This window comes from Lepisma saccharinum, chromosome 29 (genome assembly GCF_977018435.1).
Source record: "Lepisma saccharinum chromosome 29, izLepSacc3.1, whole genome shotgun sequence".
NCBI lineage: Eukaryota > Metazoa > Arthropoda > Insecta > Zygentoma > Lepismatidae > Lepisma > Lepisma saccharinum.
In genome coordinates this window covers 51,097,849-51,124,757 of record NC_139257.1, presented here as the reverse complement: position 1 = coordinate 51,124,757, position 26,909 = coordinate 51,097,849, and the positions used below count along the sequence as shown (strand labels likewise).

General features: G+C 39.1%; 1 protein-coding gene across 2 annotated transcripts in view; it reads left to right on the top strand.

The window, feature by feature from the left end:
• LOC145981569 (inositol polyphosphate-4-phosphatase type I A) overlaps nt 1–26,909 on the top strand; it is an 83,586-nt gene that overhangs the window by 28,364 nt on the left and 28,313 nt on the right. For both annotated transcript variants that reach the window (XM_083114920.1, XM_083114919.1), the window contains 7 exons: nt 1,568–1,768; nt 4,664–4,818; nt 7,252–7,560; nt 11,773–11,975; nt 13,947–14,107; nt 17,799–17,982; nt 25,537–25,627. In XM_083114920.1, the coding sequence (XP_082971046.1) occupies nt 1,568–1,768; nt 4,664–4,818; nt 7,252–7,560; nt 11,773–11,975; nt 13,947–14,107; nt 17,799–17,982; nt 25,537–25,627 (1,304 nt within the window). The remainder of the gene's footprint in view (nt 1–1,567; nt 1,769–4,663; nt 4,819–7,251; nt 7,561–11,772; nt 11,976–13,946; nt 14,108–17,798; nt 17,983–25,536; nt 25,628–26,909) is intronic.

The window sequence follows — 26,909 nt, the reverse complement described above, 5'->3', positions numbered from 1 at the left end:
TTCATTACTTAAGAAAGAATGCTTGAGTATCTACAACAAGTAAGTACATGCCTAAACTGGGCTTGGCTGCTTAGTGAAATGATGGCATGTGGTGTGTTATGCCTTACTAAACTTGTAGATACCAATGCCTGTATGTTTACCGATTCCCACGAATACCTTTGTACAACTTGAAAAGCGTAACAATTGAGAGTTGTTGAGAATATTTGCAGTTGAAGTATCGATCAGAAGTCGGGTAAATCAACATATGAATAATGAAAAATAGTGTGAGTTGCCAGAATTTATTTTTATCTTACTATCAACTTTCTCGACTTCAATTACTTTATTATCTAATTCACTGTAATATTGTTCCATTGTATATGATTTTATTCCTATTGTATTTTATTGTACTTTCTTGTTTAATTTCGTCGTAATCTTAATTTTTATTTTATTTTAATTTTAATCTCTACTTTTTGGGGTTAGGTGGTAGACCAGCAATAAAGTCAATTCAATTCAATTCAATACCAGAGCAATCTTTGTTTAAAATATTCATTATTTCACAAGACAGTCGTTTAATCATGAAATTCATGTACCTTTAGTTGTTGCGAAAATAAGGAGAATGATGCATAATGCATAGTTTGAAGCATAGACTCCACGAAAGAAAGTGTAGCACCACTTTTTTTCTGACGCTGGACTCAGAAAAAGTATCGACTGATAATTTCTGATACCAATTCCACTAGTTTTGGCTGATTTTGATCTTGAAGTATTCAAATATTATATAAACTATACATATAGTATTTCCCAAATACAAAAAATTAGCATTCGGAGGAAGTGCAAACCATATTGGCTTACTTGTGCAAACCAACAGTTTATATCATTTGCTAAGTGAGTTTGTCTGAACGTACATGTGTTGAGAGAAATGTATATCCAAACTTGTTGAACAGTTGTACCAAATTGAGTTATAACGTATATGATGATTCAAGTAACTAAGGGGAATGATGTATGTTTTTGCCATTTCAACATGATTATTAGCTTCAACGTAAGTCAAAAGTCCGGTTACATAGGATCATGATACTCCTTATTATGGGTTAATTTCCTTGTGCGTGAATTGGTCGCCGTGGTCCCGTTGAGTGGCCAACACAGTCTCCAGACCTGCCACCAATGGATTTTGTGCTTTGGGGTAATTTAAAGGTGCTCGTCTACTCAGTTAAGATTCAGAACATCCAGCATCTGAAGGAATGCACTGTGTAATTTGCAGAAATGATTATACAGGATGTTCTGCAAAAGGTTCTGGAGAACTGGAAATGTTGTGTGCACAAATGCATTGATGTTCAAGATGCACATATTGAAGATAAACTATGTATGTAACCTGACTTGACTCACCCTGTATTATGCATGGAACATATAGCAATTACAGAACAAGTCATAAGTGCTTCTCCAAATTGTTATCATCATTGCCTTGTTTAAAACTCTTTGCAGTCCAGTCATACTGTTTTTTGTGTGTGTGTATCAATTTCCTGGGATAGCATATGCTGTACTTGATATTATTATTTCTAGTCATCCAATTTATTATTGCTAATATATATTTCAGTATTTGAAGGAGGATTAAGTCAACATCTTGCAGCATTCTCGGAGGGTGAAAGAGACGCATGGCTGCAGGCAATTCAACTTGCAAGCTACGACAGCATGAAGTCTCAGTTGCTAGCTTTGCAGCAGAGGTTAGAGTCAAAGAAGAGCCCGGAAAGATACGTAGATGTGCAGAGCTGGAGATCTTCAAAAGGCCAGACAATGGGTAAGGAAATGGAGCTCGTTACCTGACATCACTAATACTTGGGTCTTAACAACTTTACATGCACCTTTGAAATCCAAGGGAAAACGAAAAAGTTTGAATTATCCAAAATTCGAATTAACAAAAGATTGCAAAAAATCATTTGAATAATTTATTCATTTTGAATAAACCAACAAGTAAGTTCCACACATAATCTTTGCAAATAGGAATTGGAACTGTTCTGGTGACATGATTCAAATATGTGGTTACCCAGGGTGGCTACTCACCAGGAATTCCTGGAATTATGCATGAATTCTGTTTTAATTTTTCTTCGTAGATGTGAAGAAATGGCAATTTTTATTAGTTCAAATCCCATTGAATTAGTACATATTTATTAATGCCCTGATGCATATTTGTCACAGTTTAGCTTTTATTTTGATCGAGGAAGGAAAAGAAAGAAAGCTGCATGGAAAATGAAACAGAGTTCTCTCAATCTGTTTACTTTGTTTGTGTCTTTTGCAGAACAATCTTTCTGAGATACGGAAAATTATTGCAATATCAGATATCTCGAAGTTGATTTTGAAATTCTTATACAATTAACAATTTTTCATGGATTACTATATCCGGTAACTTTTATGGCTTGCGTTTGTAATGTATATCTAGTCTGAGTATGTGAAATGGCGAATTAAACTCCACACCTTAAATGTACAGGGTGTTTCCATCCTGATGATCCAAACTTTCAGGGATGATAGAGAAGGGCACATGTATCAATTTGAGATAAGGAACCCTGGTCCAGAAACGACTTAGTCAAAAGTTATAAGCAAAAGTCTGTGTATGAAGATGTAATACTTTTATTAACTGCACAAGTTTCACAAGCTGCTACATTCACAACAGTTGTTCAAAGTGGCATCCCCCAGCTTCGCTGCAGGCATGACATCGTCGCACAAAGTTCTGGCTTACCCAAGCCAGGAGATCCTCTTCAGTCTATGGGTATGCCAGAACTTTGTGCCACGATGTCATGCCTGCAGCGAAGCTGGGGGCGCCACTTTGAACAACTGTTGTGAATGTAGCAGCTTGTGAAACTTGTGCAGGTAATAAAAGTATTACATCTTCATACACAGATTTTTGCTTATAACTTTCGACTAAGTCATTTCCGGACCAAGATTCCTTATCTCAAATTGATACATGTGCCCTTCTCTATCATTCCTGAAAGTTTGGATCATCAGCCTGAAAACACCCTGTATATACTGTTCAATTGAATTGAATTAGAATTTTTGGATACATTCGAATCACACAGACCAGACCCTTTGTATATATTGTGTGCGAGTGGTGAGTGGCAATAGTAGGTAAGGTTGAAATAGTGCTTTTATACCCTTGAATTATTAGAAAGTTCACCTTTAAAACCGGGAATTATACTTGAATTTTATCATGGCCCCAGAGTGACCACCCTGTTACCAGCCTGGTTAAATTTGTGTTTACTTCCAACATTTCGATCACATATTTTGCTCTTTTGAGAACGCTCCCAAAAGTAAATCTCACCGTCACACAGTACACCCTGGTAACAGCAGTCTTGTAAGCCAAGCAGGCTCTGGCATCTCGACCTTCAGCAAGTATAATCCTTTGTATGCTTGTGTTTTGTCCTTGTATGTGCTGAGTGCCCCTTTACAGACTCAGCTTTTAACGTGTGAGGAGATTGTAGTACTCGGAGACAAGTGTTGATTTTAGTTACGGTAAGGCACCGGACCTATTACGGCTGCATTAACCCAAGTGTTGACGCACCCAAAAAAAAATTTTTAAATCAATATGAAGAGCACCTGCTTAACCAGCTGGTAACCCGAGAATATTTGTTTCTAAAGGTCTTCGCAATGACCATGATAATTGTACCTGTTTGTAACTTATTATAGAACTTGCCTCTTCTTTCTTAATCATGTTAAATGGCCACTGAAATAAAAAGAAAGAATTGTCAGAAAACATGTCCTGAGGGGAGACATATTTTTTTCCCCAACATTTAATTAAATGTAGTGCATTTTCATAAACGATACATATCGTCCAAACACCACTTTGTTTAGCTACAAGGTAGTTGTGAAAGCCTGATATTCGAAGTTCATTGGCTGCGAGAGGTGTATTGTAAGAAAAAGAGGGTAGAGCTCCGAAGAGCAACGTCAACACTCAAACAGCTACGGGGGTTAGCCCCGTAAAATCAGAACATACACATTTTCAATTTAACACTTCACTTGACTGTCACGGGGGTGAGAAAAGATATAGGAATGTTCGGTTACCTGTAGCGCAGTTGGAAGTTCTCGTCCTTGAAGGTCCTTGCTTCAACGTGGACGTACCCTATAATAAATCGTAACTTGGTTTCTCCCAAAACTGCCCTAAGGTCATCCCAATTTCTAACCAATCACTTATTAAACGTAATTGTCTCCTTCTCCTTTGACTCTTTATGAGCTCGGCTACTACGACTTAACTTCGATGTACAACAGAAAGCAACGAAGCGTGACTCTGGAGCTCTCTAGCAATTACTATATTCGATGTAGATATAAAAACGACTAAGAGGCAACTAAGGACGAGATTTTCTCACACGGGCTATTTATTCGGAATTTGAGCATCTGATCGGTAAATCCGTTGCCTAAGTGCGTCCTTTGGCAACGGCAATTCTGAGGAAGTATGCTGATTTTCATATTGTGCCAGCCTAATGCAATGTCAGCAGAGTTTTTCCACCGCTGAAGGTCGCTGGCGTGAATGGCTTTTAAGAAGCTCTTTCCCAATGCTTCAGCGGGACCCCTTTTATGACATGATTACCTTATTTATTTATGATGCCCGGCATGATACGATATTTCCTTTGAATCTTTTTATGTACAGTACTTTGTTCTGGAAGAAGTCAGCTTATTTTGTATATATATATTTTTATTTTTGCAGATCCATCAGAACTACCTTTGTGTGAAGTGTCCCTCTCCTGTGACAATCTACTCTGTGATGGACATGGTCGTCCCCCTAATCCTATGTTAGTAGTCCACGTATTTATACCCTCCAGTAGCACATGGATTAAATATGCTCAAACTGAAATAGTGGAGGTGAGTTGACCGTGACCTTAACATGTAATTGAATAATAATGAACTTGAACAAATGTCCCAGTTGCGTAAAAGTGTAGATAAACATCAGATTGAATTGGTATCAGGGACCTAGGCTGAACCCTGGTTAAACTAAAATTTTCACATAAATGTGTATTACGTTACGTTCTATAACATATGGAGATGCTTCGGAATTATTTTGAGTCGTTACAATTATCACTAAGGCCTGGGACTTTATGTCCTATAAAACTGTAAAATATGTATGTAATTATGTCATATCAATTGGAAAATATGTCATAAAAAATTACAAATATGTCAGAAAAATGCAGGAACATTCCCAGTAAAGCCAAAAATATGCACAACAGTACTCTCGAATTTCTCCCATACCCGCTAGAGAGGGGGCTGTAATGTACCGAATGTTATTTTTACTTTTGACTGATTTTTGTGAAAAGCGAAAAAGGCAAAGAAATGAGAAAGAAACTTCTTCACTTTCCGTGCAACAATGAGAGAGAACATTTTTCCTCAATAATTATTGCATGGCTATCAATTGTCGGCGGGATAAAAACAAGTGGGGTATTATTGTTCTGTACTAAGAAAACACGGCGTCTTTCTTCCTAAGTAATTTCCAGATCCTGCCATCGACAATATGAACTATCCGTTGTGCTAAAGCTATGAAGAAAAATTTATGAAATAACCAATTATGTGCGAGAGAATTACGAAATTATACAGAGATATGTCTTATTACAACAAAATTGAAGAAATATGTTGTAAAAGTGCAAAATTGGTGAAATATGCTTTGTCAAGTTTGTCTATTTCGGCTGATTTTCATCAGATATGTAGAGATCTCACCCCAATATTAGATCTGAAGCCAAATGAAAAATATGTTATAACATAAAGTCCCGGGCCCTAATTATCACGTATTTGTATCCCTATCTGTGGGAATTGGAAATGGATGTCAGTCGTACCAATTCATTCTCAAATTTTGGTTTATTGTTACAAATATACACCCCAAGTTTTAATAGAACATCAAAATTCATGTATTTGGGTTTTTTAACACAGTATTGGGGTGTAAGGGTGGGGGGGGGGTGACCTTCCATGTAGTACACACATTTGTCAACCTCACTTCCACGCAGTACATACACCCTGGACTGAATTTTGCAGACGAACGGGGCTCTGGCGACTGGCCCTATGGCCAGTATAATTCTGTGTGTTGTCCTTGCGTGTGATGAGTGCCTCTTGACAGCCTCAGCTTTTAACCGAAGTCAGAATGTTTTAATATTTTAGTTACGACACAACATTACAGTTATGTTTATTTTAGTTCTGTTAACCTATGTCAGAATATTTTAGTCTTCCAACGTTACAGTTACGTTATTAGATATATTTTAGTTCAGGCAAGGGGCTGCACCCCATATAAAGTGACGGGTGCAAAATAGTCTAAGTGCTGATGCACCCAAAATTTTAAATTCAAATTCAAAATTTAACACAGTATTTTCAAAAATATTACAATGTGTAACATAAGTTGTCAAGCATGTTAGTTCAAGTAAATGTGAAAAGAATAATTAGAATGTATGTTTGCCTTTTCTTGTGAAAACCACCACAAAAACAGCACAAAACCCAATCAGTAAACAAAAAAAAACAACAACCATGCTTTCAAGACCATCATCATAGGAATCCAGAGTTTAGTTAAATTTGTAGAGGAGGTAATTCCACAAATGCGTTGATCACAGACATCCAGGATGATCACTTAATTGGTTGCAACCTTCTGCCAGATGTCCTTGCTCCTCCCTACTGTACAAAATCCAACATTAAAGTTCTTACACTTATGGACAGCTTAATGCTGTGTATTGTCAGCTGATTTGTGTAATTCCTTCTCATGATTTACTTGAACTCCTTATTCCTGATGATTAGACCAAAAGCTTGATCATGCTGTGTTTGCGAGGTGTGTTTTTTTGCAAGATATGCCAAACATCCATATTTGGATTCCAATGGAACGTCTGTCTCAAGTTGATAATTATGAAAATTATATATATAAAAAGGAAATTTAAATGTATAGTAATTTCATTTCCAATAAATTTTGTTTATGATACGTACAAAGGAAAAAATAGAATGTCAAATTTAAAAGCTAATGTAGAATACAGGTTGTTACATACATAAAGGATCATTAGTTAGGATGATACAAGAAATATGCAAGGTTTACATATGTTATAACATGTTTTTTTCTTGCATATACATATTGGTAGCATTGTAGAATTATTCCTATTGTAGTTTACATGTTACAAACATTTAAATATGTTTTTGATGTAATGTAAAGAAGAGTAATAATTGTTAAAACCTAGTTTTTCACTTTTGCTAATCTTTTAAATGTACATATTTGTGGCTGACTGTTGTAGTGTACATGCAGTATTGTTACAGTGACTCTTGCATACTTTATTTCAGAAAAGTAGCAATCCATGTTTTCTGAACACAGTAAGTTTTCGAGTTAGTGATGGTCTAACAAATGAAACTAAAGTACGCTTAACTGTGTATGATGTTCGTGAACGAGTGTCACAAACAGCAACACAATTGGGTTCTGCTGTTGTCACGTTGGGTACATTCCATGAGACTGACAGAATCCGTATACCTCTTCAATCTCCAGAAAGTAGCACTGTAGGTTTTCTTACCTTGACTGTCTGGAATTTGGAGGCTGAGGAAAAATGCAGCACTGAGTCAACACCGAGCAGAAGCACTCCTGAGCGTGATATTTTGGTAAGAGAATGCATAAATTAACATAAATATGTCATATTTATTATTTACATTAGGAATGGACGGATATGAATTTTTTGTTGATACCAATACTGCTTGTATAAAATTGATCAATATAAATATTCTACCTATTCAATATAAAGTTCAATTTTTGTAATAAATTTTTAAATGCATTTATATACATAGTGCAAATACTAAATGTTTATTATAAAACTACAATTTTTATTATTTTTATTACCAGTGTTGCCACCCCAGAGAAATTTTTACTACTTTTAGAGACTTAAAATATGCCCATTTTTCAGTGATTTTTTAATAATTATTTGATACCCCTATAGTTTACTAACTATCCATAAATAATTGGAATTTGACACTAAAAACTATCTTACATCTTGTGCTGAAAATATATTAGAAAAATCTTCCATATTTATAAACAGCCCATTTTTTTTTCATTTTTTTTTGTATGTATGGGTGACATTTCACAAACTTCTCACTTGCATCATCAAACCAAGTGGAGTTGGAATAGATTATTTGTATATACATAGTTCAATTAATCAATTGTATATGTTATTTATTGTAACAAAACATGTAATTTCACTGTTGCCAGTTTCTTTTTATATTTCAAACTTTATCATCACTAGATTTATTTTCTTGACTGTAGGTACCCAAGTGAAATAAAGGTTTCTAAATTCATTCTCATTATTTTTTATTTTTATTTCTGATGCTATATTTAAAGTTTCTCAGCGTATGTACAGTTTCGTAAACACAAAATTTCCTGACTCTTCTAGATCAATAACAAAAATTTTCCATACCAAGTCATTAGGGCAATTCATGTATTTACACTTGTATGTAAGAATGTCACTGCATTTTAGTTAAAGCTCATAACTTAACCACGATAAAAGTAATAACAAGAAGGAAAACTGAACAGATAATGCAAATATGAAGATAATGACTGTTGGATAGGGGCATCACTAGAGGCACACAGTTTTGGTAAATAAAAAAGCTAAATTTCGGTACAAAACAGTCAATTTCAGGTTCAAATATGGAAAATAAATATATAAAATTTTGGTGTTATAGCGGTGACAAATCAGATCAAAATCAGTACTTATAATGACATTTTGTTTTTAAAATTGTGAATATAATCCTAAATTTGATTTAAAAACTGCACTTACTACACAAAATAAGCATATCCGTTCTAATAGCACATTTATGCCATTATCAGAATATTAAGTTTATTCCTGTACAAAGGGGTCCATCTTTGCTTCTCAAATATTTATAACAGGATTAGTCAATTTTCCATGAATTGCATAACTTGCAGGATAATTCAAGCTTCAGAAAGTGTCTCATTGATAAATTAACTCTAAATTTTGTTTTTAAGAGTATATTTTGTATTTTGCAGCTCATTTCGCATAATTTTGTGACAAAACAGGGTAGGAAAATGCACCTCTCACCTTTCAGAAACATGAAAAATTAATATTACAATGTGTTACTTCACATTCCTTGTTTCTGTCAAAAATGGAATATTCATGCCTCTAGGCATCATGTGAGCTTTCACAAGATACTTGCCAAATGTTGACTAATGGTACACAAAGAATTCTACATCATTAATACATAATTACAGTAAAATTACATAATCCTGATATAAACAACCCAAAAATTGTAACAAGAAAGTGGTAAATGCCAATGCCACTTGCAGTAGTACATTTCTACTCGACCCATTTTCCTAGAGTATTTAATATGCACTTTCTACTGTAGCTACCGTTAATACTCAGTATAGTTAGAGTTAGAGGCACATATTTTTGGTAAATAAAAGCAAAATTTCGGTACAAAAGGAGTCACTTTTGGGTTCAAAAGTGGTAAATAAAATAAAATTTCTGTGTTATAGCGGTGAAAATTCGGATCAAAAGTGCTATATAAAATGACATTTTGTTTTTAAAATTGTCACTATAATCCTAAATTTGATTTAAAAACCACACTTATTACACAAAATAAACATATCCCTTCTAATAGCACATTTATGTAGTTAACATAGTATTAAGTTTATTCCTGTTTAAATATATCCATTTTTGTTTCTCAAATATTTACAGCAGAATTAATCAATTTTCCTTAAATTGCATAACTTGCAGGATAATTCAAAGTTCAGAAAGTGTCGCATTGGTAAATAAACTCTAAATTTCATGTTTAAGAGTCTATTTCGCATTTTGTAGTTCATTTCGCATCATTTCGTTAACCACTTGCCTGACACATTATTTTCCCAAAAATGGTCCATATTTTACACATTTCTTTTATTGTGTGTTTGTAATGTACCGATATCGGCAATTAAGGAACAGTAACGAAATTCTATTTTTGGGGTCAAATAAGGTCACAAAACTATTTATTCAAAAAACCTCCATAATTATTAACCCGAGTTAACTCGTACATATATGGAAAGTACTACAATTGTTTGAAAATAGCATATAAACTGTCGAAAATAAAATGTCTTCACATTTTAATGCTGTCCAAGTTTACAGACTATCACACATACTGTCTCACATCAAATGTTACCCACAGTGTGATAAACCCAAAAGCATGGGCTAACACAAAGTGCAACATCGCAATCTGGGCAATAGTATCTTGACTCACAACGAATCTTCTTTCCTCTCGCATCACTGGAAAGGCGACAACTACGTAGTGTCACAGGATTCCGGTAGATGGCAGCAGTACCTCGACAAGCTATCTACACCTTCCACCTAGTCACCAAAACGGGAATTAACACCTATTAAAGCTCAAACGAGACTGTCCGGGTAGGCAGAAAAATGCACTGTAGTTGTACGATTTTAACGAGATAACTCGGGTAAATAATATGTAAAGCAAAACAAATTCCAAGTCAGGTTAATCAGGCAAGTGGTTAATAAACAGGGTGGGAAAATGCACCTCACACCTTTCAGAAACATGAGAAATTAACAATACAATGTGTTATTTTATATTTCGTGTTTTCATCAGAAACTAAATATGCATGCCTCTAAGTATAGTTTGTTCACAAGAAATTTAAAATTTCTTGGTTGTCTATTTTTTTGTCCTTGTTCAAAACATGTGTAATGCGCTGCTACAAAAGAATGTTGATTTTTTCTTCAGAAAAACAGTAAGAAAAAGTAAATCCCCTGAGTTTTTCAAGTTTTCTAGAGTCTTCCTTTCCAATTTATTATTTGGACTTGCAATTAATATTATTTGTTCAGGTGAGGAATTATGTTGTGTTTCTGTATGTCATACAAAACTGGAACTTTTCTCCCCATTCATTATGTTTCTAAAATTGCTCCAAGTTTCTTTCTTTTACAGGACATTTCATTTCATTGTGTGTTTACAGCTATAGAGGGTTACAAATGATCTTCCCGATTTCAGATGCACGTAAATCACATTTAATGAAACTCTGATACAAAAAGGTTCGCATAACCACAGTAGCTAACTATTAGGGATAAAAATACAGACTTTACTTACATGTGGCTAGTTGGTAGGGCATCTAACTGCCACGTGTGACGTGAGACCTGGGTTCGATTCCCAGGGTGGCTGATCTAAGGTTGGATTTTTTCCAACTTGTCCCCGCATAAAGCAGCTCTGGGGATCACCAAGCCTCAAATCATCAAATCAGTGAGTACCTGGGGGTAAAGGTGGTTCATCGCTTCACCTTCAAAATGTCAGAGATCGTGAATGTGGGGTGGCCCCACCCTACATCCCCTAAATGCATGGGAACTTTACCTTAACTTACCTTTACCAAAACTGACATTTTGGGTCCGTCAGTGGATCCTATTTCAGGGATCTCCAATAAAATCACATTAAGAAGTTGAAAACAGAAGGAAAATGGCTTAAAGAATACAATTAAGTTGAGTAGGAACTTCCTCATAATTGTCAGCTATATTGTGTTAAGAACTCTCATCACTGCCCACCATCTGCAATCCTTTTAGCCATTTTTCCTTCCATCACCAGCCTGAAGAAGGATCCAGTGACGGACCCGAAACGTCAGTTTTGGAAAGAATCTTTATAAGCCACTCGTAAGTAAAGTCTGTATATTTTCTCTAATACTTTTCTTAAGAAATAGTAAATAAAATGCATTTCCAGCACAAGGTGTAAGACAGTATCTCTTATCATTGTGATAATCTTGGCACATTTCAATACACAGCATGTGCGTGAGAATGTAAACCCTATTTGTGCACATGTATAAATATTGTTTCCCTCTTTTTGCAGATATATTCTCACCGCCGGTCCCAGTCTCTGCCCCCTCGATTGGGTACAAAATTAAAGTTACCACACCAGGGACAGTTGAATCTTCTGTTTGCAAATCCAGCTGTTCAGTCATATCGCTTCCATTCAGGGCTCGGTGGCGACATCTGTGTGCATGAAGTAATGTTGGAGAGCAGACTGTGCTATTTATTTCCACAACAATTGCTGTAAGTCCACAACTTTTTTTCAAGATTTCTTTTTTATTTACATTCAACAAATGTGTATGTTTTACACAACTAAAAGTATATTGTATACTGGTACATGTGAGTAAAGTATATCTTCATTTTTTACAGTACTTTCCGTGTAATGTAAAATGAACAATTACATAATATGCATAAATCTGTTTAAATCTACCTAAGGTGTTTCTTGCTAGTTCTTCTGAATCTTGCACTTTTATTTTTTCCACCAAAATGATCAAAAGTTTGCACCTAAAGATCAAGTCTGTAGTAGACAAATTTAAGATTTTCCTTTATGTGGAAGCAAATTGTAATATTTTTTTTTACATAATTTCTCCAATAGAAATCATTTCTGAAACAAATTATGAGATTCTCTAACTGACTGAGGCTTTGTCCAAAAAGTACAAAGTACATACTTGAAATGTGGTCTTGATGAAAGTGACGTCACGTAGTACAGTTCGAAAGCTGTTGTTCATTTGTTTGAAGTCACGAAGGTAGAAAGCCAGCAAGTTGTTTGTTGCAGTTCTTCTAATGTGTGGAAATGTATGTATAAGTACATTTGAAAATGCTATGTTATTTCTGTGGTGAAAAATAAGTGTTTGAATCGTGGAAACCAACGTTTCCTCGGTTATATCTACCGATCGTATTTGGTGCTGCAGTTCGAAAGATTTTCACTTCCAGTCCACGACTTCAAGACCACACTGCGAGACGATTGTCGAAGTTTGCTCGCTTCAAGTACGGTCTTTCACCTTTGGCACACGGCCTGAGTATACTTCGTCTACACTGTCGTGGGAATCTGTGGAGCAGGTGAACAAAAACAAGTCCTCTGTGCAAGTACTAGCTCCAGAGGGCTCGATCAATGGATGTGTGAGAGGAGAAGTGAGGGCATGGAGGGGAAAATGCGGCTGCAGCTACAAGTCGTTTGCTTCAGTATGCACTTCTTTGCTCCATTCACTCGCTTTCTCCCCTTCTCTACCATTGTGCACTATGGTGCTCCACAGGTTCCTGAGAGAGAGTGTACATGGTATAATTACAATCATATTTGTATCAGTAATTTGCAACTCAGACCATAAGAAGAATCATATATTCATCTGTTTAGATACTGATAGCTACAGAACATAATTGAAGAGGTTAATTTTTCTGTGTGGAGTGAAATTTTTTATTTCAGTCTATGCTCATGTTGATAGGGGCTTTACTGATTTAACAACAGGGTATGTTTGCCAGTGAACCTTCAAAATAGAGACATGTTTTCAGCAGGAAATTAAAACTTTATATTTCTGATAGCAAAAATGTTAGAGGTACAAATTATACCTCGTTTTGTTCAGTACACATTGGGCTATAAGCCTGTCATATAAGAGACAAATTTTCCATAATCGGTTAGAAGATGATGATGAAAGAAAATAACTATTTTTTTCATGAAATTTGAAATCATCGGACTTCCATACAGGCAACGCCGAGACGTGCAGTCTGCAACAATACATAACATAATGGTGTACGTTTTTATTCCTGTACAGTACTATCAGTATTTTTGGTGTGGTACTGTGTTTTGTTTTATTTTATTTTTTATTTTTACATCGAAAGTAGTAAAAATTATTCACACCAAGCTGTTGCTACTAAAAAAAGGCAGGACTTGGAAACACATTTTAAAACATATATGTCTATAGCGATATTTTTTTATTTTTTTTGCATGTATTTATAAACCTCTTTGCCACATTTTTTTCCATGTTTCAAGAGAAATATGTACATATATTTATTATGGGAGAGGAAAGATGGGTTTACAGGATTCTTGTTGGGAAACCTGATGGTAAGAGACCAGTAGGAAGATCACGACGAAGATGGAGGGTTAATGTTGAAATGGACGTAAGGGAAATTGATAGGAAGAAGGAAGGCTTGTGTTGCTGCAGCCATGAACTTTCAGGTTTGAGAAGGCTAGAGAGTTAATTAGTTTATTTATTATTGCAGTTCATTGTGGATTCAAGAAGAGAAGGAGCTGTTGCAAGAGGTTGCAGGCATGGGGGAACTGCATGAGCCATGGCACACAAGGCAGGTGGAGCTTCTGGATCGCCACTTGAATTTGCTTCATATGTATTCACAAGCCAAAGAGAATCTAGAGTCATATGCAGGTAATTATTTCAAGAATATCCTTATTGTGTTTCACTGATTAGAATGCTAAGTTTATGTAATCCGTATTTGCTACAGACTTCTAGAATTTCCAACAATAGCTAGGTTGATACAGTAACTATTGGAATGGAGAATCTAGAAACAGGGGAGCATTGATTATGGTTTTCTTGGGATTGTGGCTATAGAACTTATAATGTGGGAAAATTTTGTAACAATTTGCAATATTGTGACCAGGAAGGTTAGAAGAATAAAGCATGACATCATAAAATTAAGAGTTCCATTCTAACTGCGACTATTCTGTCATATACAATGTTCTGCCATCCTCGAGTTTTTAAAAAGTTCCTTGAACTTATTGAAGATTAGGCACACACAGGATATGTACTAAGTAGAAATTTCCAGCAAAAAATGCAGGCTCGATTCCATGCAGGTAAAACAGCGATAGCGAAAAATCAGGCGAGGCCAGGCCAGGCCTTTCTTTTACAGGCCACCCTACTTGAGACTTTCTCTAGGCTTATCCATGGAAATTCTCAGGCAACAACTCCACAGTCTTCTTTCTTTTTCCTTCGTGAAGAACAGATTGGGAGGATGTCAGTTCTGAACATGAGAGGAACCTTTCTTGTTCACGCATAAGAATTAGGTACAGCATCTAAATAAGAGTGGCAACACTGCTTTCAGAAGCATGAGAAGTTGTATGAGCCATCACCAAGAATACTTTAAGATCTAGTTAGCTGTGCTTTTCTTGTATATGAATACTTTTAGGCATATTTTTTTTTCATCGAAGAATATATGCTAGTAAATTGTGGTAAGTTTAGATTGCATGATAGTTACCAGTTATGTGTTTTATATATATATATATTTACGCTTTGTTGACCTTAAATAAATATTATCAGCATTGTAAATTGCAAATTGCACAGCAACAAAGTCACCCGACTTAGAAGAAAGAAGAAGAATGAAAAGGATAAATTTTGTACAGAAGTGAATATTTTTTTAATAATCCAATATATACCAGGTGGTTATAATGAAAGTGACGGTGTTCAGAGTGGTACAGCACGGGCTGTAATGAGAGTAGCAGTCTGAAACTTTGTAGATATGCTAATGAAGCAATGCGCTCGCGAATTATGCAAAAAAAGGAAAAGTTCCAATTCTCGCCACCAGGGTAAAAAATGGCACTGTAAGCAGTCAAAACTTGGTATAGTTACATGAAAAACACTATAAATCGCAGAAAACAATACTCTTTGTAATAAAATATCGCTACAATTTCACTATTCAAATTACATGAACACTAATAAAGGAAAAAGCAACAAGCATCACCAAGAACAACCAGGGAGCTCACACAATGGTTAGGCAATGTCACCGACTTTGACGTCAGAGTTACGGAAAATTCCACGTTTTGACTGCTTACAGCGCCATTTTTTACCCTGGTGGCGAGAATTGGAACTATTTTTTTTCTTGCATAATTCGCGACCGCATTGTTTCATTAGCATATCTACGAAGTTTCAGACTGCTACTCTCATTACAGCCCGTGCTGTACCACTCTGAACACCGTCACTTTAATTATAACCACCTGGTATATAGCCCCAATCCCACCACTCAGTGACATAAATGTTCTCCATTCTATTATTCACTGAGAAACGATTAAGTACGCTGCGAAGGAACGTTTGCTTTGAAAGCCTGCTTGTTCTCTCCAGATCTTTTTGTCAACACATATCAACAATCAAAATCTTTATTTCAAATCTTAACGAAAACGACTACAGTCGCGCACAAATATATTGTATGTTTTTGTTAACATTCTAATAAATTCGAGGGAATTATCCTCGAATCGTAAGAAAATTAAGGGAAATTTAAAAACTTTATTAATTTGCGGAATACAGTACTATTAAAATACGTCATGAACCTTCGGGTTCAAGAAGGCTAGAGACCTGAATTATATGAAGGAAGGAAGTTGTTATTTTTGTTGCTTAATGCGATGCATGTTGTTTTCTTTGTTAAAATTGGCATGCACATTTTAGTCCTTCAGATGTGCTTCATTGGGACTCAATGATAGTTAGATGATTTTACATGATTTATTTCTCTGTCAACAACTCCTTGCCAGCAAGTACAGGCCTCTCAACATTAACCACTAACCCAACTCGATTTTCGAACTCAACCATGGCAGTTAAGGGGGGTTGAAGTTTTTTCCCCCATTGTTTCCTTTTCTGTCATAAAATCGAAATTCATGGAAAATTTGAAAAACCATCAGGTCTAGTCCTAATTAGCCTTACTGTGCATAAAGTGGACTTAAAACACCAAATCATTCATTTATTCATCGACAAATAACAATTAAAATTACTTCCTAGGTTAAAAGAAACGTGTTGCTTGTCGCTTCGGGCTGAAATCTCCCTACAAGTAAAAAGAAAGAAGTTGTCCATCTTCCTCGGAGTGTATTGTGACAAAACGCTACTTCACGATGTAATTCTTTGTTAATTCAATATACATTTTCAGCCACTGAACCCGTGACCCAGTATTAGACAGTTCGCAGGTTTTTCTTCAACTTTTTTCCCAGACATGTAACCGTGATTCTCAGCATCCTCGGGTCGCGGACGTTGACCGCAATGACTTAATTTTGGATTCGACTCATGACGAGGCATAAAATAGGACAATGTAACAAAAAAAATTAACAATTGGAGTTGACAAGGCCCCCGCTTTCCTCCATGCTGTTCATAATAAATCACGTTTGTTGACATACGTCGCTAAAAATTCCGAGAGAGAGAAATACGACGTTATGAAATCAAGAAGTTAACAAACTATGAATTAGAAATATTCAAATTGAGCTCCGGGACTGGACCTACAGTTTAAAGTGGGATCCGAACCACTTGTGCCTCTTTGTGTGGATTGTGACATAATCCGCAATTGTCATTGGGGGATGGTGCACCCCATTTACAACTTCGGTTTTTCCCGAGCTCTTAAGTGCTTTCATTTGTAAATTTTGATTCTCTTAAAATTACTGGAGGGGTTGTAGCCCCATCAGCTCAAACGCTGCGTACGCCAGTGGTAAGATAGAAATATGGTTTCTCTGCGCCACCCTGTATTAGTAAGAACGCCGCCCGTGCAATATAAAAAACAAAATTCGCAAAATAAGAAACGGGATAATTAATTATTACAAAGACTGCTAAGAAGTCTAGCGCGTGGGCGAGTCTAAGGGAATCATTGTAACAAAATTATATTCTTTAACTATTTTACAATTTATAAAAAAATAAACAAATAAATGAATTGACACAAATCGTGACTGCTAAAGAAAAGTGGAAGGATGCTGTAGCTGTCGGATCGCGCTAACCCCTAACGCAGGGTTGTAGGGGAAGGACCCAGGTAGATAGCAGTGTAATCTTCAGACTTTTCCCCTTCTCCATTCCAAGGGTAAAGATACCGTGGGTAATTTAATGTGCTTGGTGCCTAATGATCCATCTTCATATATATATATATATATATTATATTCCAATTCCTAACGATGACACTACATAAAGCTGAAAATATTTTATGTCAAATCAAAATATGTGCTGTGGAGTTATTAAATGTTATTGAGTGTAATCTTTCCATAGTGATTCTTGTTCTCAATACAATCTAGTATAATTGCAAATATACCAATCTTTTATTTTAATTGCAACATTGATCAATTCGCATGAAGCATATATAATATACATTGTTGTCTGTTTTCAGGTGCATTCTTCAAACCAAGTGCTAAGAAATGTGATAAGAATTTTGAATTTGTTCCTGTCAATCTCCATTTACAAAGAACGTGGGTTCAAAATGATACGCTTAGAAAAAGTGGATTTTATGACATCACCACTGTTGGAGCATTTACTGCACATACGCACAAAATTAAAAATGGTGGCCTTATTAAGTAAGTAAACAACATGACAGTAGTAGTAGCAGTAAAAGTTACATAAATTATTCACTTCCATGTAAAATATACAAGAATTCCACATTGCTGGTGAAATATGTTGCAGTTGAAATCACCTATTGACTTCAGTAGCTCTCTGTTGCTACCACAATCATGATGGAGTCTGCAGCTTTGTCCAAGTTGAATTATATGTATATGGTTGAAATAATTATTGAAGCTTTCCGGGCAGCAAATGAAGAATAGGTTTTCTCAGGATATCAACCAGGTGATTTCCGGATAGGCTTTCAAGCTATCGAGAGCTAACGAACGTCACTCTCATCTTCAGGGATTGAAGTTCACATGTCTGGTTGATATCCTGAGAAAACATCATCATCATTTATGTGGTTGCTCACATAATATTGTTGTAACTTGGGAACTGTGTGAAGATGAAAATCGTATCAAATTGGATCAGTGGCTCTCATATTCTAAGAACAGAGAAACAGATGTCTAGAATTATATTTTTCCTTGAAATAGGACTCTAGCATAATAAGTTGTTATGGAAAGACTCAGGCCTGGAAGCCAGGATTTTATTTCGGGGGAAGGGGGCCAGAAATATTTTATGGGGAAGACAGGCCAATGATAAAACTTGATTACTAGAAATAATAATGACAATAATAATTATTACCACGGTTATAATTGTCATTTTACAATAACAACTATTATAAGTTATTAAAAATGAACCAATTCTAATCCAAATTTATTGTTACAATTATTATAATTATTATTGCTACTCGATCCACCGTATGAGTGACATTATTGTTCTTACATTTTGTTCAGTTAGTGTACTGAAATTCAATTGTAATTTGTTACTTACTTTTACACATTCCGTTCAAAAAAAGACTAAAAGTTACTGGCAAATTTTACTCATAAAATTTATATTGTGTGACCTCTCACAAAGAAAACTAGAAATTTTGGGACCTGTGGATCCATTTATTCTTTGGATTAAATTGTAGAATATAAAAATATAAACTAGTTGCTCTATTATACACTAAACTTGCTAAGGAAGTAAAATTAATTACTACTATTCACTATTTAAATTAGATATTTGTGGGATTTCAGGGGCGAGCTTCAGTCCCCTTAGCCCTCCCTTTGGCTACGTGCCTGGAAAGACTGGTAACATTTTAAAAGCCTCGTTTCGGATGCATTGCAAATTAGATACTACATAATGTCAAAATCAATAATCCCAAAACCAAATCATCCAATTCAAACCATGTGGTCAAGATAGAATGAATGAATAGTGCACAATTATGAAGCATGAGAGATTAGCGTTCATAAGAGTAAGTTGCATGTTCATTAGTCTGTTTGTATAGATATGTGCAAAACACTAACATATCAAGATATACTGGATGTCTGTCCCATGTAGAACCGGCCTGCCTGTTCCGCATGGAAACGTGAGTGGTTTGGTTTTACATGGGTATACCATATATATATATATATATATATATATATATATATATATATATATATATATATATATAAAATGGATAAAAGCACGGAGGGCCAAAAGGGCTAAGTAAAAATCAAATAAGGTAAAAGGAAACACTCACCGGACAGTAGGAAAATTCAAAATTTTCGCTAATTTATAGCATCATCGGTGTGAGAAGAAACAGAAGACGGAACCGGAAGTTGGGGTCCTGCAGAGTTGCCAGGTCCCCATTGAAGAAGAAGCGGTGCGTAGAACGAAAAAAACACTGTTTCGTCACCAGGCTCGTCGTAAACTGTGAGTGTGTAGGATGAGTTGGGAGGGTGGGTGAGGGTTGGGCATTACTGGGTGGCCTTGTTCAGGCCAGGTGGAGTGGTTGCACTCATGGCCGATATATAGGCCCTCTCCTATCTTTTGCGAACAGAGGTGTTGGCTGGTTGGGGTAGGAGGTGGATGATCGCTACCCGGAAGCAGTCGTTGAAACTGATGTTGTGGTGGTTGGTGTGGACGGCGACAGTGAAGTCAAGGTTGTGGGTGGAGGAGCGGTGGTTATTGATGCGGAGGTTGAGGGCCGTTGATGTTTCCCCCAGGTAAAAATCACCACAGATGTTGCAGGTGAGGATGTAGATAAGGTTTGAGGCATGGCAGGTCCCTTTGGGATGGAGGGTAAATTTGCCAGTGGCCGTGTGCACCTGGAGGGTGTGAGAAGTGATAAGGATGGGACAGGTCTTGCACCTGGGTCGGTTGCATTTATGGGCAGGGGCGTGTTGGATGTGTGGTGAAGGAGTGTTGTGGACCAGGATGTTTTGGAGGTTAGGGGGGCGTTTGAAAACCACCCTGGGTTTGTCGGGAAATATGTTTTTGGTTTCGGGATCACTGTGGAGGATTGGGAGAAGAGAGTGCAGTGTGTGCCTGATTTTGTTGAGGTGGGGATGATATTGGGTGATGAGTGCAGGTGGGTTGGTGGCAGCAGGTTTCTTGGTGGTAGTGGTATGTGAGGCAGCTCGTGATATTTGCTTGGTGACCAGGATGGAGGGATATCCACGGTTAACCAGGGCCTGGTGTAGGCGGAGGTTATAATTCTGGCGGGAGGTGGGTGAAGTGTTCAGGCGCTGTCCCCTGAGGGCCAGAGAGAATGGAATTGCTTTTTTGGTGTGGAACGGGTGGGAGCTGGAGAAGTGTAGGTATTGCATGTGGTTGGTGGGTTTTATGTGGATGGAGGTAGTCAGGTGTCCTCCCTCGATGTGCACGTCCACATCCAGGAAGGTGATCTGGTTGGGGGAGTGTGTCCAGGTGAATTTTAGGGAACGGAAGTGGTTAAGTTGGTCCAGGAAGGCTGACAAGGATGGTTCTCCATGTGTCCAGAGCATGAAGATGTCGTCGATGAAGCGGAGCCAGAGGAGGGGTTGGAGGGGTTGGGTAGCCAAAAACTCTTGCTCAAGTTGGCCCATGAAGAGGTTTGCATAGGATGGGGCCATTCTGGTACCCATGGCTGTACCTCGGATCTGTAGGAAATTTTGGTTTTCGAAGGTGAAGTTGTTACAAGTGAGGACAAGGTGGGCTAGGTGGGTCAGGAAGTTGGTGCTGGGGTTGTGAGGTTTGGGTCTGCTATTGAGATAGAATTCTATGGAGCGGAGGCCATGGGAGTGAGGTATGTTGGTGTAGAGGGAAGTGACATCAATGGTGGCAAGGATGGTATTTGGGGGCAATGGCGGGAGGGTGCTGATTTTCTGGAGGAAGTGGTTGGTGTCACGGAGGTAGGAGGGCAGAGCTTTCACAAGAGGCTGGAGATGGGAGTCAACAAAGGCTGAGATTCGTTCTGTAGGTGAGTTATAGCTGGACACAATGGGTCTGCCAGGGTTGCCAGGTTTGTGAATTTTGGGCAATAGATAGAAGGTGGGGGTGCGGGGATTGTCGGGTATTAACATGACGGTGGTACGAGCTGTTAGGCCTTCAGGTGGGCCGCGGGTGTGGATGAAGTCCCGGATTTTGGTGAGGTGTTCGGCAGATAGGTCAACTGTGGTGGGTTTGTAGGTGGAGGGGTCAGCCAGCTGGCGGTTGGCTTCCGCCAGGTAGTCTTGAGAGTTCAAGACCACCGTGGTGGACCCCTTGTCAGCTGGGAGGATTTTGATGTTGTGGTTGTTGCGGAGGTCTCAGAGCTTTCTGCCGTCATTTCCACCACCTCTGACAGCTCATTCTTAAATAACTTTCACAACCAACCTAACCTCAATCCCCCAACAGAAAGCTCTCAGAGACCTCCGCAACAACCACAACATCAAAATCCTCCCAGCTGACAAGGGGTCCACCACGGTGGTCTTGAACTCTCAAGACTACCTGGCGGAAGCCAACCGCCAGCTGGCTGACCCCTCCACCTACAAACCCACCACAGTTGACCTATCCGCCGAACACCTCACCAAAATCCGGGACTTCATCCACACCCGTGGCCCACCTGAAGGCCTAACAGCTCGTACCACCGCCATGTTAATACCCGACAATCCCCGCACCCCCACCTTCTATCTATTGCCCAAAATCCACAAACCTGGCAACCCTGGCAGACCCATTGTGTCCAGCTATAACTCACCTACAGAACGAATCTCAGCCTTTGTTGACTCCCATCTCCAGCCTCTTGTGAAAGCTCTGCCCTCCTACCTCCGTGACACCAACCACTTCCTCCAGAAAATCAGCACCCTCCCGCCATTGCCCCCAAATACCATCCTTGCCACCATTGATGTCACTTCCCTCTACACCAACATACCTCACTCCCATGGCCTCCGCTCCATAGAATTCTATCTCAATAGCAGACCCAAACCTCACAACCCCAGCACCAACTTCCTGACCCACCTAGCCCACCTTGTCCTCACTTGTAACAACTTCACCTTCGAAAACCAAAATTTCCTACAGATCCGAGGTACAGCCATGGGTACCAGAATGGCCCCATCCTATGCAAACCTCTTCATGGGCCAACTTGAGCAAGAGTTTTTGGCTACCCAACCCCTCCAACCCCTCCTCTGGCTCCGCTTCATCGACGACATCTTCATGCTCTGGACACATGGAGAACCATCCTTGTCAGCCTTCCTGGACCAACTTAACCACTTCCGTTCCCTAAAATTCACCTGGACACACTCCCCCAACCAGATCACCTTCCTGGATGTGGACGTGCACATCGAGGGAGGACACCTGACTACCTCCATCCACATAAAACCCACCAACCACATGCAATACCTACACTTCTCCAGCTCCCACCCGTTCCACACCAAAAAAGCAATTCCATTCTCTCTGGCCCTCAGGGGACAGCGCCTGAACACTTCACCCACCTCCCGCCAGAATTATAACCTCCGCCTACACCAGGCCCTGGTTAACCGTGGATATCCCTCCATCCTGGTCACCAAGCAAATATCACGAGCTGCCTCACATACCACTACCACCAAGAAACCTGCTGCCACCAACCCACCTGCACTCATCACCCAATATCATCCCCACCTCAACAAAATCAGGCACACACTGCACTCTCTTCTCCCAATCCTCCACAGTGATCCCGAAACCAAAAACATATTTCCCGACAAACCCAGGGTGGTTTTCAAACGCCCCCCTAACCTCCAAAACATCCTGGTCCACAACACTCCTTCACCACACATCCAACACGCCCCTGCCCATAAATGCAACCGACCCAGGTGCAAGACCTGTCCCATCCTTATCACTTCTCACACCCTCCAGGTGCACACGGCCACTGGCAAATTTACCCTCCATCCCAAAGGGACCTGCCATGCCTCAAACCTTATCTACATCCTCACCTGCAACATCTGTGGTGATTTTTACCTGGGGGAAACATCAACGGCCCTCAACCTCCGCATCAATAACCACCGCTCCTCCACCCACAACCTTGACTTCACTGTCGCCGTCCACACCAACCACCACAACATCAGTTTCAACGACTGCTTCCGGGTAGCGATCATCCACCTCCTACCCCAACCAGCCAACACCTCTGTTCGCAAAAGATGGGAGAGGGCCTATATATCGGCCATGAGTGCAACCACTCCACCTGGCCTGAACAAGGCCACCCAGTAATGCCCAACCCTCACCCACCCTCCCACCCTCCCTCCCAACTCATCCTACCCACTCACAGTTTACGACGAGCCTGGTGACGAAACAGTGTTTTTTTGCGTTCTACGCACCGCTTCTTCTTCAATGGGGACCTGGCAACTCTGCAGGACCCCAACTTCCGGTTCCGTCTTCTGTTTCTTCTCACACCGATGATGCTATAAATTAGCGAAAATTTTGAATTTTCCTACTGTCCGGTGAGTGTTTCCTTTTACCTTATTTGATTTTTACTTAGCCCTTTTGGCCCTCCTTGCTTTTATCCTATATATATATATATATATATATATATATATATACACAGGAATAGGACCAGAAAAGGTGCCAGAAGGGCGGATAAACACTAATGAAGAAGGAGACAGTAAACACTTACCACACGAAGAGAAATTATTCAATATTTCGCGATCTATGTCACATTTTCAAGTTAAAGAAGAAAGATCGGCGTTACTAAGAGAAGAGGCACAGAATACTGACTGTAGCGTCTATACGATCAGTGTTGCCAGAAACAGTTGATAGATCACGAGAAGTACTTTCACCAGTGTTTACTGTAAGGTGGGTGGGTAATTTTGGGGAGGAGAGGAAAGGGTTACTGGTTGGCTAGGTTGAGTCCGGGGGGTATAGTGGCGTGCATGCCTGTTATGTAGGCCCTTTCCCGGCGCCTGCGGAAAGATGTGTCAGAGGGGGGGGGGGGTAAAGGATGATGGCAACACGGAAGCAGTTATTGAAGGTGGTGTTATGTCTGTTGGTGTGGATGGCAACAGTGAAATCGGAGTTTTGGGTGGAGGAACGGTGATTATTAATCCTTAGATTCAAGGGGGTGGAGGTTTCGCCTATGTAGAAGTTGCCGCAGATTTGACAGATGAGGGTGTAAATTAGGTTGGATGAGTGGCAGGTGCCCTTAGGGTGAAGGGTGAACTCGCCTGCCGCTGTGGGGAATGGGGAGGGTGGGGGAGGTGATGAGTATGGGGCAGGTCTTGCATCTGTGAGCTGGGGGGAGTGGTGTGGGAGTGTTCCGGACCAAGATGTTTTTGAGGTTGGGGGGGCGACGGAAGACGACCCTGGGTTTATCCCGAAAGATGTCCCTGGTATCAGGGTCACTGCAGGATGGGGAGGAGGGAGTGGAGGGTATGTCTGATTTTCATGATATGGGGGTGGTATTGGGTGATCAGGGTTGGAGGGTTGGTTTTAGGTGGTTTGGTGCGGTTGTGGGAGTTGGCTCTGGTGATTTGTTTGTTGATGAGGGTGGAGGGATAGCCACGGTTGGTTAGGGCTTGGTGCAGGCGTAGGTGGCGGGATGAGGGGGATGAGTTGAGGCGCTGGCCTCTGAGGGCAAGGGAGAATGGGATGGCTTTTTTGGTGTGGTAGGGGTGTGAGCTGGAGTAGTGGAGATACTGGAGGTGGTTGGTCGGTTTAATATATATATATATATATACACACACACCTGGTATAATTCATGCAGGACCATCTGTTGGGGGACTTCTGTTTATAACAAGTATTTTCATGTTTGTAGGTCCAGGTGTTTTGGGTGTAAACCTAATAAAGTTTAATGCTACTCATAAGGTAAAAAATTTAGTACCACTATCAGTTTAAATATTGAATTTTTACCAATTCCGATACCAATTCTGATATGTCAATATTCACATATTGGGAATCTATTTCATCACATCCCTAACCCCTATTACACATAGAGGGAAAATGACAGTGGAGGAAACAACGGATCCCCCCTGACCTTTAAGGATGTCTGTTGATCAGCAATATTTTCCTGTACATTTAATGTTTTTTTTTTAATGTAATTTGTGCTCATGACTTTTTGACTACTGCCTTGTGGTACCTATGTGGTCCTCTTCGTATCTTGTACCTGTTAACTTCCTTTTATTATTTCTGAGTTGCTTTTTCAGTGAGAGATGCTTTTTGTGAGTTGAAAGAGCTCTTTCTTGATAGTATGTATAGTCAGAACTCTCATGCACTTCCTTAACAGCAGAGTGTATTATTTGCAGGTTGCTTCAGCAGTTGAAGGGTAGCCCCACAAAATCACCATCAAGTTATCAGGGACCTAGCAAAATTTCCATGGCACATGATGCAATACAGGTAAGAAAAACAAATTACGTAAGTCTACTAAACTATTGATAATATATAGTGATGAAGGAATTGAGAGCATGAAAGTAGAATTATCCATTTCTTAACCTCTTAACTGGGTAATTTCCTCGTCGAAAGCCCAATCTGCCCTGGGAATTTTTGTTGATAAATTGATGAATTTCGTAAACCAATATTTTAGTTAATATTTCTGTGCTCCATGGCATACCATTTAGGTATTGTTTATTCTTTTATTGGTCCTTGTTGTACTTTTTACAATATTCGAGATTTACAACTACAATATATCTCGGATTTCCTCAGCAGGAAAAACACGCCGTCGCTTCCAATTTGCCTGAACCATTATTGCATACACGATAGAACTGAACGTCGGGCTGTTTTCGTTGCTTCCCGCTAACTCTAACGGTTACAACAGTCTGGAAGTCAGAGCCATCTGGTGAAACAAAGAAGAAAGTAATTTTACGAAGTATCTCGTCATACACAACAGATATCAGCAGTAAGAACATGAGAACGTAGTATCCCGTCATGCCCATTATAAATCAGTAGAGCCAGAACGGAGTATTACGTCATACCCAGTTAAGAGGTTAAAACATCGCTCTGAAGCTCGCCAGTTGAACGCTCATTCACCCCAATTTCTACCGGATGCAAATCTCAGCAACAAGAATTTTCCACTCGGCTCTGCAACGGCCCTCACACTGTAAATTTCCACCTGCACCAAGGGATGTCCCAGGTGAACAGTTGGAGGTTCAAAGTATAAAATCGTGAAGTATAAAAACCCCTGGAGATGGTAAATCGACCTCTCTCGTCATTTACAACACGATCGACGAGACCACTAAGAGAGATTGAGGCGGCAACGAGTGTGCAGTACAAGTAGCGGTCTGGACTACAGAAAGCCAAAAGCCAAGAAGCCAGCAGAGTCCGGAGTATTAGCTCTCCGACAACAAAGGTGCCTAATCTCCAGCCACCTCTTATCACCGTCAGCATCTAGGCCAGCGATCTCTCCAGCATCTCACGCCATCTCCATGGCACCCGTCTCCATCCAACCGTTGCCGATGCCAGAAGTCGAGTAGCGTTGAACGACATCCTTCATCTGCACCATTCAGGGTAGAGGTGGTCCAGCGAGACCCAAATTGAAACCTTACCTATTTAACTGAGCCATGTCCCGGCGTGACTCGATCCCATACCATACCCAACGTCATGCTAGATGAGATAACTGTGAAAGGAAACTACACAAAAATTCACATCAATGCTCTAGAAGGAATTCTAAGCGTATGTAATT